The following is an 18,483-nucleotide window of genomic DNA, read 5'->3' as shown; positions in this document are numbered from 1 at the left end:
TAATTTAGTTATGCTAAAAGATTACGAGATAACATTGCAGATTCTAATTAGGATTCCCATGCATCATTAAATAATAAATATGGATGATTTCAAATATAAATTTCAACTTACTCTTGCAGCCGCCAGTAGACTGTTCCATCTTTTGCGGCACTGGTCCGGTATCCATGTTTCATTAGATGCTGACGTGACCACGTCGGCAATCTCTGCCCAAATCCTCCGATATGCACGGGGTGGAGGTTTCCCATGCCCACCCCATGTCAGATCCTCCCACCTCGCGCTAACACTGTTAACTAGGGCCTCATTGGCCTCCTCGCTGAAGGGCTTGGCCCTTCGCCTTTCTAAAGATCCCTCCATTCTTTAAATTGATATGAACTAAGGCTTTGTCAAAATACCTGATTCCTTTCTCCTCTCTCTCTCTCTCTCTCCCAGACCCACACAGAGCTTCTGAGCATGTGTGAAGACCCTTGACCTCTCAAAACGCGGGAGAGAGCATCATCCTGAAAAAAAATTAACCTGCACATACGCAGTAATGCGTTGCTAGGGAAGCTTCTTTTTCTTCATTGACTTCCGTTTTCTTTGGGCGATCTTGAGATTGGCGAGAAATCACATCGCCCATTTGACATCACTGGGGTAAGGCCGAGTGGAAAATCGCAAAAAAAAATGTGCCTTGAGCCGACGATCAGCACGGACAACACGTCCCGCATCGCTGGAACAAGGCCGATTTTTTTTCAGCCTTAGCCACCAAGTGGAAAGTCTAGCCCATTATGTTTTACGGTCGTGTACCAGGATTGGGTAGATTGCATTCATGGTTCAGTCATGGTCAGTACTGAAGTAGCAGTACAGGTATGCAAGGATGCTAGTTCCAGAGCAACCGGACGGGGTCCTAGTCGTCTGATGGCGGCGCTGCGTCCTCTACTAGCGGGTGGGCTTGGTTCGCTCATCTTGCCAGGGCCTTTGCCGTTGCCTAGTGGTGGGCAGAGCCACAGATGTGTGTGGCCTCCCTGTCCTCCATTGAGGGCTGCAGAATCTTCTGCCTGCTCTCTAACAGTGTTGGGAACCTGGCTGTTCCAGGTCCCGTTTGGGGAACTCGTTGGTTCTGACCTTTCGCTCCCGGACATGGCCGAGGTAGTGACTGGGTCTGGGGGCTGCACCGTCTCCACCCGGGTGGTGGGCAACGGTGGCCGACTGCGTGTATTGGCGCCGTTTTCATTTCCAGGTCCGTGGTGAATAGTGCCATCGGGTCCTGCAGCGTGGGATAGACCTGGGACAGGGTAACAGGATCAGTGCCTTCACCCTCCTGAGATCGCTGGCTTGCTACTTTTGGAGACACTCTATTCCCGACATCGTACAACATTTTGTTCTTTACATTCTTAATTGGTTTGTTACATTGATTGCCATGCATACAATGTTTCTTTAAGTTCAGTTGGCTGCAGGTCTCTTTGAAGAGAACCCTGCCATGTCATGCTGAACCTCGCTGCAGCAGGGACGCCATCTTGCCTCTGTCCTCGAGGTCGACTGTCTTGATCCTTCTCTCCTGCGATTCTGCCACAAAAGCTGGAAGAGTGCCTGTGAATTCGATCTTCCTCCCCAGGAGTCCTGCCACTGGAGCTGGGAAGGTATTTTTAGGTCATTCTGGTAGAATCATTGCCACGCAGTCATGATAGACGGTCTGTGCCTCAGGTGCTGTACTGGTCTGTTCTCTGGTGCCTGGCCCAAGCGACAGTGAGGTTTTGCTCTGCCTCTGAGCATGGGGGACATCAATTGCTGGAGTGAAGAGGTCTTCCCATTTTCACTGGATCTTCGCCAGCCACCTTCTTCCGAGTAGCGTTGGACCATCACCTGCAACAATCCACAGAGGTAACTTGTGTACCACGCCATTATGGATTACACTTACATCCGCACTACCAAGGACTGGGATCAGCTCCTTGGTGTAGGTGTGCAACTTTTCCTGTACTGGAACCAGCTCTTGTCATTTTTCATTCCATAGCTTCTCAAAGGCATCCCAGCTCATCACTGACTGGCCCGCTCCCGTGTCCACTTCCATGAAGACTGGAACGCCGTTTATCTCGACTTCCATCTTCACTGGAGGACAATCGGTATACACTCCATACATTTCTTCTTGGGGATGAGCTGCCTCTCTGGCCAAATCATCATACTCCCTGCTGGATTCAAAGTCGTCTACCGACTCCTCTGCTAGACGCTGAGTCGTATTTCTTTTACACATACGCTGAAGATGGCCCTTCGTGTTACAGGCTTTGCAAATGTACTCAGCAAACCGACACTGGTGAGCCCTATGGTTTCCTCCGCAACGCCAGCATGGTGCTACTCGATTAGTACTCCTCGGCAGACTCTGAATTCTGGAATCCTGAGATCTGTGCTTTCTGCCCTGAGCAGAGCCATGTTCTACAGTCTTTCCTGTGAAAGGCACCATTCTGTGTACAGTACTTGCCGGGTTTGAGTCCACAGGATGAATAATTTGCTTGGTGCTGCAGGTCGAGGTCATGAACACCTGACTGACATACTGATGGCCTTCTGCAGGTTGATTGTGGTGTCGGCAGATAATAGCTTGTGAAAGAAGCCCTTGTGATGAATTCCTATAAAGAGATGTGTGTGCATAAATTACACGGTACCGCAAGTCTCCTGAGGTCGGCAGCATATTTTGCAATCTCCTGGCCCTCAGGTCTGCAGTGAGTGTAGAATCTGTGCCTGGCCGTGAGAATGCTCTGTTTTGGTTTTAGTTGGTCGCGAATTAGTTCAGTCAGCTCATCGTATATCTTATCCTTGGCCTTCATGGATGCCAGCAAGTCCCTGACGAGGCGGTAGACCTCGGGCCCACAACTGGTCAGCAGTATAGCCTTGCGCTTCTCCGCCAATGTGTCCGTCTCCCCTACCTGGTTGGTTGCCACGAAATATTGCTCGAGGCTTTTCGTGAAGGCATCCCAATCATCACCCTCTGTGAAGTCTTTTAGTGTGCCAAAAATAACCATAATCGCATGAAAGTCCGTATTCTCGTCGGCAGTTATTATTTCTGTAATTTACCTATGAATTACTCTATGAGGCAATGTGTTGAACTCAAACTGTAGTGACCTTGGTCCTTTATTCCAAACTCCAGAGTGAGGCAGCCGCATGGTGGCTCCCCTGGTACCAGGGCAGGAAACCCCGGTCTCCACCAGTTGCACCCTCTAGTGGTGCCAGTATGTACACACACAGTGTAAACCCCATTGATAGCACATCAAGCATAGAAGTCTCCATCCCACGCAAGCACACAGTGACCACACAGAAAGTATACATATAACCTGCATATACAATATCGATGATCAACCAGGGAGCGAAGGGCTCCAGATCACCTCAACTTGTAAATAACTTGTACCGAAGACTTTTGGGGTGAGTGATGTTATGTATGTAACTCCGTAATACTTGCCACCAGAGGGCGTGACTGTTGGAGTCCTAATGGTCACCTGCACACACGTGCAAGGCCAGTGTAAAAGGTTGTCTGCCATGTTGTTTAGGCACTCTGGAGTTGTAATAAAGAAGACTAAGGTCACACTAAGTTTAGCTCACAGTACTCAGCCTCGTGGAGTTCTTCTGTACACAACACCTGTCAAGTAGAGCCCCCATGACTGGGAGCAAGTGGCATGAGCAGAACCGTTTAAATGAGAAGCAAGGCATTCTCCACTTACAGCAACACTCTCTGTGTCCTTAGCAACTTTAGAAATCTGCAAAACAGTTGCACAAATTTGGACAAAGCCACTAGAACTGAAAATGCAAGTCACTTGCAAGTTGTTGATGATCTCTTAAATAGCGCTGCTCAGGGTTCCTTGCTGCTACTGAACACGTGGTCAGATGTACAAAATGGAAGATTTTGCCTCTAATCGGCATTGCACTCATGATCTGCCTAATCTAAATATCTGGAGCGAGCGCGGGCAATGGCAGCACTACCGAGCTTCCCAAAATGGTGGCCACCGCGGGACCCACTGGGCGGAAGCAATTCAGCTGCCATTTTATCATCAAAACCCCTCCTTAACAGCCGGTGCTAAATCCACGAATTTCACGGCCAAGGTAGTTCGGTTACTTCACTTATTAGCCTTTTCAAATCAGAATGTCACATCTGACTGTGATAAAGTTACATACTTGCGAAGTTATGGAATATCAAATACAGACAAACGTAGAACATTTTATATTACTTTCACAACTCCTGAGTTGTATTTGTAATCAGCAGACATTAGATACTAGGTAGATCTAGGTCAGAAACTAAAGAGTAGAAGTCAGAAGATCAGTTCTTTTTGCACAAGTGTACATTTTACTTTTTCCCACACTAACCATCTCTGGCTTGACTGTGCCGTTTTGGTGCCAGGCTGGGCAGCTTCGCACCATGGGTTCAGTAGGAAGTGACTGAGTCTGATCAAACTCATTTCATGTAGGATCTTTGCAGCCAGCAGAGAGAGAGAGGAGGAGATTGTCATCTCACCAGCTCGACTTGAATTTAAAAAATGTAACTATTAACTGAAAGGGCAGCTTTAAAAATTTGCATAAAGTGTGTGAAATTTCAGATCTTTTAGTCATTCTTAATGATATCCTTTTATGATTCTTAATTTTTGTTTATTTAAGATTAGTTGTCTCATATTTTCTTTAATAATAAATGGTGTTCATTTTAAAAGTAATTTTTACACTCTCATTTTGATCTATTTGTGTATTACAATTATAACCTCTTGCATCAGAAATGTAATGGATTCCATGTTTCAGCTGGCTTTAGTTTGTAGGTAAGGTACTGTGGTATGCTTGAGCAGGCTTCATTGTGAAATGGAGGCCAAGAGGGTTGATTCAAAGAGTACTTTAATCAGCTTAATCACCTATTTAAAAGTGGACGTTCCTCAGTCATGCACCACAATTCATTGGTAACTATTTGGGCTAAACTATTTTCCATCTATTTCAGGGAAATATTATCATTCTGCTTTTTTTCTGTAGATAGTTAGAAATGTTGAATTCACTGTAACAGTGTACTTAACAAATCATATGTACTTTGTATACACCTTCAGTGCCTTTTCTCTCAATATATCAATTTCAGCAATAAATTATGAATTGTTAGATAGCCAATCAACATCTTAGCTTTTTTAACTCTCATCTAAGAATGAAATTTAAATCTGATACAATGAAAAAATACCAGTAACAAAAACACAAGCAGAATATTGTAGCAACTAAACAGAACCAAGCGTAGGTTATTTACTGTTAAGTAATGAAACAATGCCTCACTAAGTCCACGCGACTGAAAACTAAGCTGTTCCCAGGGATACCTGAAGGTTACTTGACCTACAAATCTCAGCTAATCTCATGTAATCCTTTGTTACCAAACTGATTCCTCCATGGACTGAAATAGAAGACGTGTAGAAATAGGAACTAAAAGCTTTGATTGTGCCTAGTTTTGTTGACTTTGAACTATGTATCTAATTGCTGTCCTCTGCTTGTTGGCCACAATTTTCACAAAAGTATCTTCCTTCTGTCCTTCCCAGTGTACCTGTATTTTCCACGGTAGAAGTGATGGCACTGGGACCAGGTAAGTCAATTAGAAATAGACAGCTGGATAGGAATAGTTCTATGGCTAGACAATGATTTGTAAAATGCAAAGTAGCGCACTAAATTTTGAATCCAATTTTTCTTAAACCCTCCTGTAATGCAGTTTTCAAAAGCTATATTTTTAAATTCTTTCCAGTAATCTCGATGTAATGTATATTCTTGATGCTCTCCAACAGTGTGAATATATATTTAATTTTCATTCAGCAGCAAAGTGTCAATGAATACAAAGTACATGTTACAAAGTGCTTGCAGTGCAGGCTGCAGTAACTAATAGCACAATGCCAATAAGGCAGAAGTATATATTCAAATCTGAGTGGAGTTGAGAGCACATTTGACTGTTTTACTGCACAGCACAGCCACAAAAAATGATTAACCGGGGAATGCAAACATCTCTCAGGGCTGAGAGTTATGCTGGAGAGGCTTTTTTTCAGAAAGCTTGCAGTTACAAATGAGTTCTGGTCAATACAATTAGCATTTATACCTCGTATATATGATCTGCCATAGTGTACTCTATTTATATCCCACATTCAGAGTAAAGAATCTGCTCAAACGGTTCAGATGATGTCGTAAACTATGAGATATTAAATATGAAGATTAATTACAAATATATTTATATTAAATTTTTCCATTTTAATTTATTTTGTATAAATGGTGTACAACTCTTAAGCTACAGTACTGTAAGACACAAAAGCTAACATTACAAGTTGTGTTCCTGGTATGGAGTCTTGTCCACCAAAAGTGCACATTGGGAATTTGGGAATTTGGGCATGTGATCCCCATGATTTTTCCATCCATCAAAATTAATTAATCGAAAATTGTGGGGGATATGTGTCTGAATTCCTGATTTATGCAAGCAGCAGGCAAAGCTCCAGGAGCACAAACCCATAAAATTGATTCTAAATTGCATGCGTGTATCATATCATTTCTTTGTTTACTGTTTTAGGAAAAACAGAAAAATAGATGAAACTTGCACTTTTGTTATAGTGGGAAAAAAAACTTTGGTGGAGAAATTCGGGGCATTTGCGCCTCCTGTAAGCAAACGACTTTTCTTCCGGGCGTGACACCGCTAACGACTCCTGTGAAATACCATGGGACTTTAGCATTGGTGGTAACCATAAGCGCCCTGCTCCATTGTGTAGCGACCAGTTTTTGCCCTGGAGTGAAAATTCAGTAGTGCCCCCCGAAGCTGTGCCGAGCGATGCCAGCGGCCGCTTCAGGGAGCACGTAGGCTACTCACCGGGCAGAATTTAAAGAAAAGGTGGCGTTTGAAAAAAAAATCGACATCTCGCTCCCTGTTTCTGCCCCGCAAAGTCGACAGTTTGGTCCCCCTCTTTAATGAAAGGGAGGGCCCTGTCTAGGTGGCAGTGCTATGCATCCCGCCGTGTAGCGCTGCACCCCTCACGGAGGCCTTCTGCCCTGCTCATGTCTCGCTCGCGCGCCGCAGAGCAAGTGGAGCGCGATATTTTGCACTCCACTTGCTCTCGGGAGCGGTAACCCGAATAGAGGTCGCGGGGTGCAACTTCCGTGCCTGGCACAGGAACTCCCGCCCCAAATTTTGCTCCCTTTATTTTCACGCTTCTTCTAACTTGAATTTTGACTTGCAGGCTTGTCTCTAACGCCATGACCCTTCTCTCAGAGGGAAAGTGGGTTGGAGATATGGCTACACTGTGGCCCCAATTCTCCAACTAGCTCTCCTTACATGCACTGTGCATCACTGGGAGCATGGAAATAGCCCTTATGTATCATTTGGGGAAATCAGAGGACTCTTGCCACAGGGTGCTTGTGTTTAAAGTTCATGGCTGTGAAATTGCACCTCTTACTACTGGCTGTTAAAGTTGGTTTTGGCATAAAAATAGTAGCCGCCTCGCATCTGGCCACTTCCGGCGCAATTTAAACAAAATGGTGGCATGCAACTCCCCTTTAATTTTCGCCCCGCAAGTGTTGTTTGGCCTGGTTTGCGACCCGCAAGGCTGGCGCAAACATCGCCCATGGCGGACTCACGGGTGCTACCCAATTTCGGCTCCGGGACGAAAATGGGTCGCTGCGCACGCTGATGATGTAATCATTGCCGGTGCAGTAGCCCGGGGCACTTCCGGCAGGAGCGATGCGCTGATGGCTTGCGCTTCTGCTAGCTCCCGTGCAATTTTGCAGGAGGCGGTAGTGGCCTTGCGCCCCAGGCAAGAGATCATAGGCGCCCCGCGAACACAATGGAAATTTCTCCCCCTTTAGCGTCTATCTTTCGTGTTCTTTTCTCTACTCTGGTCCTCCTACGCAGTGCTACGCATTGGCTGCAGCACGGCTGGTGGAAGGATGCTGATTTTCAGTGGGGGAGACTGCAGATGGCCTTTCAGGATGACCTTGAGCAACTCTGGGCCTAGAAGGCCTAGCTGTGGACTGATTACCTCGGCATGGGCGGCACCAGTCTAGTCTGGGCTGGCTGGCTGATGTCAGAGCGGCAGTGGTGGGACTAGGAATGCTGTCATCCTGAGAGCAGTCTGAGCTTGCGTGGCATCAAACTGAACCTGCTGGAGAGCAGTCTGAACTTCCAGTGCAGCACTAAGACATTGGGTCCAACACCGCCTTCAGTGTGCCAGCGCAGCCTTCGGTCGCCTGAGGAAGAGAGTGTTTGAAGACCAGGACCTCAAACTTATGGTCTACAGGGCAGTGGTGATAACCACCCTCCTATATCGCTTAGAGACGTGGACTATATACAGCAGACACCGCAAAACGCTGGAGAAGTACCACCAGCGCTGCTTCCACAAGATCCTGCAAATGCATTGGCAGCATATATGCATCAACGTCAGTGTTCTCACTCAGGCCAACATTCCCAGCATCGAAGCACTGACCATGCTCGATCAGCTCCGTTCGACGGGCAAAATCATCCGCATGCCCAACACGAGACTTCCAAAACAAGTGCTCTACTTGGAGCTTCGACACGGCAAGCAAGCCCCAAGTGGGCAGAGGAAATGCTTCAAGAACACCCTCAAAGCCTCCTTGATAAAGTGCAACATCCCCACCGATAACTGGAAATCCCTGATCCCAGGACCACACATCCGGGAGGGCGCTGAGCACCTCAAGTCTCATCGCTGAGAACAAGCAGAAACCAAACACAGACAGTGGAAGGAGCGTGCGTCAACTCAGGCTCCCTGACCACCCTTTCTTTCAGCCACAGTCTGCCCCACCTGTGACAGAGACTTGTAGATCCCGCATTGGACTCTTCAGTCACCTGAGAACTCACTTTTAGAGTGTGTAAAGTCCTTACTCTACAGTATGAAACCACACGAGGTACATTCTGGGGACAAGGTCACTCTGTGACCTTAACTCTTTATTCACAGGACTCCAAAGACGATGACCCTGTGTGGGACCTCCCTTTTTGTACCTGTGTGATCAGGTAAGGAGTGTCTCCCACAAGTTCACCCGTTGTGGTCAAGGTGCGCATCTAGGTTGAGTGTATACTGTAATACAATGGTGTTAAATTGTGGTTACATACATGACATCACTTCCTCCCCCCCCCAAAGTCTTATTGGGATCATAGGTTTAGTCTTTCAGGTGGTCTACGCTCCCTCATGGAGCGCCGCAGTTGGGGCTCTGGTTGTTGGACACTGACGTGAGTATCTGTCACCTGTGGTGATTCTGGCCTGTCCGGGCTGACCGCAGGGACTGTGCAGTCTTCTGATTGCTCTTGTTGCTCGTTCACTGGCGGTGTGGTGAGCTCCATCTCATGGTCTTCTTCGGGTTCCTCCGTGTCGATGCTGAACCTTTTTTTTTACTTGGTCCAGATGCTTACGGCATATCTGATCATTGTTGAGTTTTACCACGCTGACCCTATTCCCCTCTTTGTCGATTACAGTGCCCTCAAGCCATTTGGACCCCATGGTGTGATTGAGGACAAATACAGGATCATTTATTTCTATACATCTCCCCCTCGAATTACGGTTATGGTACTCGTTTTGTGATTTGCGCTTGCCCTCAACTATGTCGATCAGGACTGGGTGAATGAGTGTCCGTTTCATTAGTAGCTCTGCGGGCGGGACCCCCGTGAGTGAGTGCGGTTGGGATCTATAGGCCAGCAGGAGACACGATAGGCGGCATTGTAGGGAGGGTCCTTGAATCCTGAGCATATCTTGCTTAATGATTTGGACCGCACGTTCCGCCTGGCCATTGGAGGCCGGCTTGAATGGCGCAGTCCTGACGTGATTGATGCCATTGCCCGACATAATTCGTAGCTTGTGAAACATGGGCCATTATCACTAACCACGATGTCTGGCAAGCCGTGGTTGCAATGATCGCACATAGGCTTTCCACGGTGGTGGATGACGTGCATGAATTCAGAATGATGCACTCGATCCATTTCGAGTACGCATCTACCACAATAAGGAACATCTTTCCCATGAACAGGCCCACGTAGTCAACGTGAATGCGTGACCATGACCTGGTGGGCCAGGACCACAGGCTGAGCGAGGTCTCCCTGGGGGCATTACCCAGCTGGGCACACGTCGTGCACCTGCGAACACAGTGTTCCAGGTCTGAATCAATTCCAGGCCACCAAACGTGTGACCGGGCAATGGCCTTCATCAGCACAATGCCTGAGTGCTCGCTATGGAGTTCCCTGATGAATGCCTCCCTGCCCTTCTGGGGCATAACTACCCGGCTGCCCCATAGTAGGCAGTTGGCTTGGATGGAGAGCTCATCCATCCATCTGTGGAACGGTCTGACCTCCTCAGGGCATGCTCCATGTGCGGGCGCCCAATCCCCAGTCAGGACACATTTCAATCAGGGATAGGAGGGGATCTCTGTTTGTCCAGATTTTGATCTGGCGGGCTGTGATGGGGGAGCCTGCACTGTCAAAGGCATCGACAGCCATGACCATCTCGGCACTTTGCTCTGCTGCCCCCTCAGTGGTGGCCAGTGGAAGCCTGCTGAGTGCGTCAGCACAATTTTCAGTGCCGGGCCGGTGCCGGATGGAGTAGTCATAAGCAACCAGCGTGAGAACCCATTGCTGTATGCGAGCTGATGCATTGGCATTGATAGCCTTGCTGTCTGACAACAGGGATGTTAATGGCTTGTGGTCCGTCTCTAATTCAAACGTCCTACCAAAGAGGTACTGATGCATTTTTTTTACATCATAGACACATGCAAGCGCTTTCTTCTCGACCATCCCATATCCCCGTTCTGCTTGAGAGAGTGATCTGGAGGCATAAGCCACAGCATTGCCCTGCTGCAACAGGCACCCAACCCCATTGGACGATGCATCACATGTCAGAACCAATTTTTTACATGGGTCGTATAGGGTCAACAACTTGTTTGAACAAAGTAGATTTCGCGCCCGATCAAAAGCCCGTTTCTGACAGTCCCACCAAAAACAATCACAACCCTTACGCAGGAGCACGTGTAGTGGCTCCAACAACGTGTTCAAATTCGGCAGAAAGTTCCCGAAATAGTTCAACAGTCCCAGGAATTAACTGAACTCCGATGTGTTGCAGGGCCTGGGTGCTCGTCGAATCACCTCTGTTTTGGATTCGGTGGGCCGTATCCCATCTGCAGCAACCCTCCTGCCCAGAAGCTCAACCTCAGGAGCTAAGAACACACATTTAGGCTTCTTGAGTCGCAGGCCTACCCGGCCCAGTCGCCGTAGCACCTCCTCCAGGTTGTGGAGGTGTTCCTCGGTGTCTCTACCCGTGATGAGGATGTCGTCCTGGAATACGATCGTTCCAGGAATGGATTTAAACAGGATTTCCATGTTTCTTTGAAAAATCGCGGCCGCTGATTGCATGCTAAACAGACACCTGCTATAAATGAACAGCCCCTTGTGCGTGGTGAGGTACACTCGCGGCCTTCCGCGAGAGGTGGGCGCCGGAGAGACTGGAGTGCATCATCACCCCCGGCAACCAAATTTTAATTTGATTTTATGTTTTAAAGTTTAATTTGTTTTAATTGCCGGTGTTTTTAGTGTCCCCCTCCCCTTTTATAGGGGGTACTTGTAAAATTTATGATTTTATTGCCCAAAAGAAAATCACAAAAAAAACCCAAAAAAGTAAAAAAAAAAACAAAAGGGCAGTTGAAAAATGTTTGGAGTGCCCCTCAGATTGGAGGGCACTTGACTTAACTGTTTTATTGTTATCCAACCAAAAGAGTTGTGCATGGTGATGGTGGTCAGTAGTTTAGATTCGTCGGCCAGTTCCTGGGTCATATAGGCTGAAGTGAGGTCCAACTTGGTGAACAGCTTGCCGCCTGCCAGCGTGGCGAAGAGGTCCCCCGTTCTCGGGAGCGGGTATTGATCTTATAGGGACACCTGATTGATGGTGGCCTTGTCGTCGCCACAGATCCTGACAGAGCCATCCTATTTTAGGACGGGAACGATGGGGCTCGCCCAGTCACTGAATTCAACAGGCGAGATGATGCCCTCTCTCAACAGCCGGTCCAATTTATTCTCGATCTTTTACGGCACCACTCTGGCATTGTGGTGCAATGACCTGGCGTCTGGGGTGATGTGTATCACTACTTTGGTGCCTTTGAAAGTCCCGACGCCAGGTTGGAATGGTGAATGGAATTGTTGTAGGACTTGTGAGCACGAACTTCGCTCCACAGATGACATTGCATGAACATCCCCCCATTTCCAATTCATCTCGGCTAACCAGCTCCTCTCCAACAGTGCGGGACCATTGCCCGGGACAATCCAGAGTGGCAGCCGATTCACTACCCCATTGTGTGTGACAGCCAACATTGCACTGCCTAGCACCGGAATGATTGTTTTGGTGTAAGTCCGTAATTGTGTCTCAATACATGCTAATTTTGGTCTACTGGCTTTAAGTGGCCATAGCTTCTCAAATTGCTGAACGCCCATGAGTGACTGGCTGGCCCCAGTGTCCAGCTCCATGCGTGCTGGGATACCATTTAATAAAACCCTCATCATCATTGGTGGCGTTTTGGTGCATGAACTGTGAATATTCACCACATGGACCCACTGAACCTCGGCATCCATCGATTTGCCCCAAAAGTCATACTGCCTCAAAGAACCCTCTTCTGGTCCATCTGCCTCATATATTAGTCTGGTTGCAGACTTCCTGCACATCCGAGCTAAGTGGCCACTGAGATTGCAGTTCCTGCAGACAAACTGTTGAAATCTGCAAGATCTGGCTGAGTGTTTTCCCCCACACCTCCAACATGAGTTAAAGTTTCCATTATTGGGAACAAAGGGACTATGACCAGGCATTCTCTGCTGACTGACTGCTCTTAAGTACCCTATTAGTGGGTGTCAATGGCCCCATCCCGGGCCGCATTGTCCACTGTGGTGGCGTGAATGTCCGTTCAGCCTGCCATTGTCTCTGTTGAAGTCCTACTCTGGGGTCTATTGCTGCCTGGGGAGTGTCGGACTGCCCCTGCTTGCCTGCGAGGCTCTGAGTCGCATTGATGATGTTGACTCCCTGATCCATCGCCGCGTTTGAGGCAGAATTGCGCGCGTATATTATTTTCGTCTCTTCCTCCCCCGCCATGAAAGTTTGAGCTATCAACGCCGCCGCTTCCAAGGTCAAATCCTTGTTCTCAATTAATTTGCGGAAAATTCCCGCATGACCGATGCCCTCGATAAAGAAATCCCTTAGCATCTCCCCCCTGCAGGCGTCTGTGAATTTACAGAGGCTGGCCAAACGCTGGAGGTCCGCTACGAAGTCCGGTATGCTCTGTCCTTCACGACGTCGGTGGGTGTAGAATCTGTGTCGGACCATATGTATGCTAATCGCCGGCTTGAGGTGCTCCCCGATCAATTTGCTAAGTTCTTTAAAGGTTTTGTCCACCGGCTTTTCGGGTGCTAGTAAGTCCTTCATGAGCGCGTAAGTCTTTGGTCCGCAGCTGGTCAAAAGATGAGCCCTTCACTTGTCAGCCGCTGCATCCCCAGCCATTCTTTAGTAACGAAGCTTTGCTGAAGCCTCTCGACAAAATCGGCCCAGTCTTCCCCAACACACTACCGTTCCTCTGTGCTACCGGTGGCCATTCTCGTGGGTCTAGAATTCCCATTTCTCGTCACCAATGTAAAGTCCTTACTCTGCAGTATGAAACCACACGAGGCACATTCTGGGGACAAGGTCACTCTGTGACCTTAACTCTTTATTTACAGGACTCCAAAGACGATGACCCTGTGTGGCACCTCCCTTTTTGTACCTGTGTGATCAGGTAAGGAGTGTCTCCCACAAGTTCACCCCTTGTGGTCAAGGTGTGCATCTAGGTTGAGTGTATACATTAATACAGTGGTGCTACATTGTGGTTACATACATGACAGAGTGGAAGCAAGTCATCCTCGACTCCGAGGGACTGCCTATGATGATGATGAAGACATTGGGTCACTTCCGCTTGTGCTGCATTGGAAGCTGCAACATTACCCATCACACCCAGCATCATGACTTGGACCACAAGTGTCCAAATGGAGTTGTCTATCATTTCCATCCTGCCTCCAACCCGCCAACTTTCAACTTTTACTCAGGCGGGACTGGGGGCGGGCAGCCAACCTGCTGCCAGGAAGCGGGTTAACATTTAAAAAATGATAATGAGACCCTGAAGCCCCTGCTTTAACTGCTGTGCAGGTTTACTGCAGGTGACCGGGAATCCCAGGGCTCGAGATTCCCGGTAGCTGCAATGAGGCAAGCACAGCATCGGGGAGCAATCCTTGTGGGCCAGGAGGAGCCGGAGTGCCTCCTCCCAGCTCCCCCAGCTCCCCAAGCTCATCCAATCCCCATGCCCGGGGATTGGATGCCCCCCTTCAGGGTTCGGTATCGTGCCCCCGGGGATCGATCTCATCCCCCTCGGTCAGGGATCGAGGGACCGGATCTGCCCAGATTGCGTCTCAGCCTCGGGGATGGGACCTCCTGGGGATGGGACCGCCCCCCCGGCTTGCCGTGCTCCCCCCCCCACTGAACTTGGACACCCTCCCTAGCTTGTAAACGATGCCCACCCTCCCCCAATCTCACCTGGACACCCAGCACCTACCTGATCTTATGGTGTCCTGGTCAGCGTTCCCTACCCAACTCAAAGCCACCCTGTCAATCAGGCTGTCATCCGGGTGGGGAAACCACCATTATATCACACATACTAAAACTCAAAGCATGCGGGGAAACTTGGGTCCGCCCACACCATGCAGGTGGGAATTGGGAAAATGACACTGACAAAAGGTTCTCTGGCAGGCTTGCCATTGCACCAAGCATTTCTGTGTGCATGCCCATCACCTTTCTTCTGAAGGCCGTCCCATCGAAGTCATCATCTCAGTCCTGTACAGCAGAAGTCATGTGCAAACTCTCTCTCCAGAGAGCTGGCACCCAAGCTACCCTTTCCCCCTGGCCTGACTGCAGTTCATTCATGCCCGGTGACTCACCACGTGCAGGTCCTGCATCTATCCTACCCTCTAAAGTACGTGATGTGTCATTTTCTGAGCTGGTGCCTGGGAATGTTAGGTTGAGTGGGCAAAAAATTGGCAGATGTAGTATAATGTGGGAAAATGTGAGGTTATCCATTTTGGTAAAAAAAATAAAAAAGCAAATTATTATTTAAATGGGGAGAGATTACAAAATGCTGTAGTGCAGAGGGATCTGGGGGTCCTTGTACATGAAACATAAAAAGTTAGCATACAGGTACAGCAAGTAATTAGGAAGGCAAATGGAATTTTGGTCTTTATTGCAAGGGGGATGGAGTATAAAAGTAGGGAAGTCCTGCAACAACTATGCAGGGCATTGGTAAGACCACACCTGGAGTACTGCATACAGTTTTGGTCTCTGTATTTAAGGAAGGATATACTTGCATTGGAGGCAGTTCATGCGTTGATTCCTGAGATGAAGGGTTTGTCATATGAAGAAAGGTTGGGCCGATACTCATTGGAGTTTAGAAGAATGATCTTGTTGAAATGTATAAGATTCTGAGGGGGCTTGACCGGGTAGATGCAGAGAGGATGTTTCCCCTTGCGGGGTAATCTAGAACTACGGGGCAGTTTCAGAATAACAGGTCGCCCATTTAAAATGGAAATGAGGAGGAATTTCTTTTCTGAGGATCGTGAATCTTTGGAATTTTCTACCCCAGAGAGCTGTGGAGGCTGGGTCATTGAATGTATTTAAGGTGGAGATAGACAGATTTTTGAACGATAAGGGCGTCAAGCATTACGGGGAACGGATGGGGAAGTGGAGTTGAGGCCAGAATCAGTTCAACCATAATCTTATTGAATGGTGAAGCAGGCTTGAGGGGCCAAATAGCCTATTCCTGTTCCTATTTTTTATGTTCTTATGAGTGACGGGGCCTCTTCATCTCCTTCACTCTTCTCCTCTACAACTTTGAGGAGAGGCTGGGCTGCTGGCTGTTCTTGGGTATCTGAAAGGAGAAAAGCACAGGGGTCGGGTTGTGATGGTGGGTGGGGGAGATGCATGATGTATATGCTTACACCATCAGTACCTTGTAAGAGGGAAGAGATTGTGCGATGAGGTATGAGCATACCATCATCTGCAAGCCTTTTAACCTCACCACGGCATCAGTGACAGCTCCTCCACTGATCTCCAGCACTGTCTCCTCCAGCTCAGTGAGGTTCAGAAGTCTGGCTTCGCCGCTGCCCATCTGCCGCTACTCAAGTCTGTTGTGTGCCATGTTTGCCTACAAGAGAATGGGAAGTGTGTCAGTTAGTGTGGGGCAATGTGTTTGGGTGGCGTGCTTGCCATGGTTGAATAGCTGGCAGTGTGTTCAAGCTGTGAGATGTGGGTGTGAGTCTTGCAGCAGTGGTAATTGTATAACAGTGAGGTGAAGCTATGTTTGTGAGGTATGATTGCCAGAGGTTTTTGGTAGGTGAGTGATGGGGGTATGGTGCATTGAGCAGTGTGTGAGGCTAGTGGTGCTGTTGGTGGGATATGGCATTTGAAGATACATTCACTCACCTTGACCACTCGTGTGAGGTCATTAAATTCTTGCGGCACTGGGTACAGGTCCTGGGGGAAACACACGTGGCATTGATGGCCGATGCTATTTCCTCCCGCCTCCTTCTGGCATGCTGCCTGAAAGATCTCCTGCTCACCCCTGCGGATAGAAGACCTGATGTCTTCTGTGCACTCCTTGGACCAAGGCCTCCAGTGCCGCATCTGAGAACCTCCTTGTCCTCTCTCTTCGCTGTTGAGCCATGGCTTCAGAGTGACAATGAGGTGCTTCTGCAGCAAAACACCTCCCATTTAAGTCATGCAGCGAGCCTAGGCATAATATTATTGGCCAGTAGACTCTAGCCGATATTGGACCCCCCAGCTGAGTGCTAAGCCAACCAGCAGCGTGTTCAGCGTTCCAATCATTATAATGAGTAGGCAGCATGAATTCTGTGTGTTGCCTGCACCACGTTGAACAGGTGCAGGCACATTGCAATTCGTGATTCGTGCTCCCTGTCCCCATTTTTGTGCCGAATTGAATTTCAAGGCTTGTATAATTGTGTTGTTAATTTTGTTTTATTTATATGTTGGACTGCTCGTTCTATATATCTATTTCCCCTTTGTTTATTTTTAGTAACTCTTAAAATTATTTTGTTAATTTCTGAAAAATGCTTGACTCTATGTATTTTGTAAAGAAATACAGGTCCCGTGTGTGTAAATTCTGTTACATAGCATTTTGGACTACGGAGCTATCTTGAGTATTTTTTAATCAATCATAAAAAACCTGATTTACAACTCAGAAGTGAAGGAGGATTAAAAACACAAGAGAAAGTATTAATTGCATTAAAAAACATTACTACTCATGGCAGAAGTAGAACAAAAATGACATGCAGTTTTAAATTACAGATTTAAAATGTTAGTTTTATCATTGAGGTAAAGATGGAGACAAACAATTGCCAATCCAGTTTTGATAATAAACAGAGGAACTTATAACAGATCCAGCAGTTGATAATGCATAATGTATATTAATGTCCAGATAATAGTTTATAATGGTGTTAACTGTTAATTGAAAGTGAAATAATATGAAAGATGTTCTAGAAAAAGAGAACCACCAAGTAAAGTGAACATTTTTTCTTTTTCAGGTCGGTATTATGCAACGACCCAGATATGTCTGAGATCCCTGTCAATGTTCCAGTGGATACGGTCAAATTTCGTGTTGAAAAAACTGTTGTTAGAAGACTTCCACGTGAAGCATTTTATTATCTTGTGGATTTACGATATCTCTGGTTAACGTACAATGCCATCAACACTATAGATCCTCGTAGCTTTTATAATTTAAAAGAACTCCATGAAATGCGCCTTGATGGAAACATGCTGTCTACTTTTCCCTGGGATTCGTTGCAGGAATTGCCAAATCTTCGAACTCTTGACCTGCACAATAACAGGCTGTCAACCATTCCTGCTACTGCAGCTCAGTACCTCAGAAATATAACCAACATAGATATATCCAGTAACAAACTTACCACACTGCCATCGGACTTGTTAGACATCTGGCCCGCTTACTCAAGATATCAAGTGTTCGACAAAGGTCCAATGCAGAGAGTAATCCTAGGTAAGTATTAGTCAGTGCCTTCTGATAATTGACAGAAACAATAACAACATCTTGTACATATATAGCTTTAACATAGTAAAATGTCCCAAGGTGTTTCACAATAGGCCATGGAAGGATTTGTAAATAAGCACAAAGATTTTGAAATCAATGTGCTGGGGATGGAAAGCTAATGGAGTCGATGAGGACCAATGAGTATAATAGATGAGCAGGACTTAGCACAGCAACGGATATGGATGATGGAGTTAGAATTAAAATAACAATATTAGTATTAAGTGCAGAAGGGAAAGAGCCTCACTGACCAAATTCCTTGACTTCTTTGATAAAGTGGCATCCCAAGTGGATATATGAAGCTGAGTATCTAAATCTCCAGAAGGCATTTTACAAAGTTCCACAGGAAAGGCTAATCTGTTCTTGGTGGTGTGGGTT

The 18,483-nt window shown here is 47.2% G+C and overlaps 1 protein-coding gene across 1 annotated transcript in view; it reads left to right on the top strand.

The window, feature by feature from the left end:
* Window positions 1-5,435: 5,435 nt before the first annotated feature.
* lrit3a (info leucine-rich repeat, immunoglobulin-like and transmembrane domains 3a) overlaps window positions 5,436-18,483 on the top strand; it is a 28,738-nt gene continuing 15,690 nt past the window's right edge. Inside the window, exons 1-2 of the mRNA XM_070864184.1 lie at window positions 5,436-5,551; window positions 17,588-18,057. Of these exons, the coding sequence (XP_070720285.1) occupies window positions 5,436-5,551; window positions 17,588-18,057 (586 nt within the window). The remainder of the gene's footprint in view (window positions 5,552-17,587; window positions 18,058-18,483) is intronic.

The sequence above is a fragment of the Pristiophorus japonicus genome, chromosome 2, assembly GCF_044704955.1.
Source record: "Pristiophorus japonicus isolate sPriJap1 chromosome 2, sPriJap1.hap1, whole genome shotgun sequence".
NCBI lineage: Eukaryota > Metazoa > Chordata > Chondrichthyes > Pristiophoridae > Pristiophorus > Pristiophorus japonicus.
This window is presented reverse-complemented; position numbering and strand designations above follow the sequence as displayed.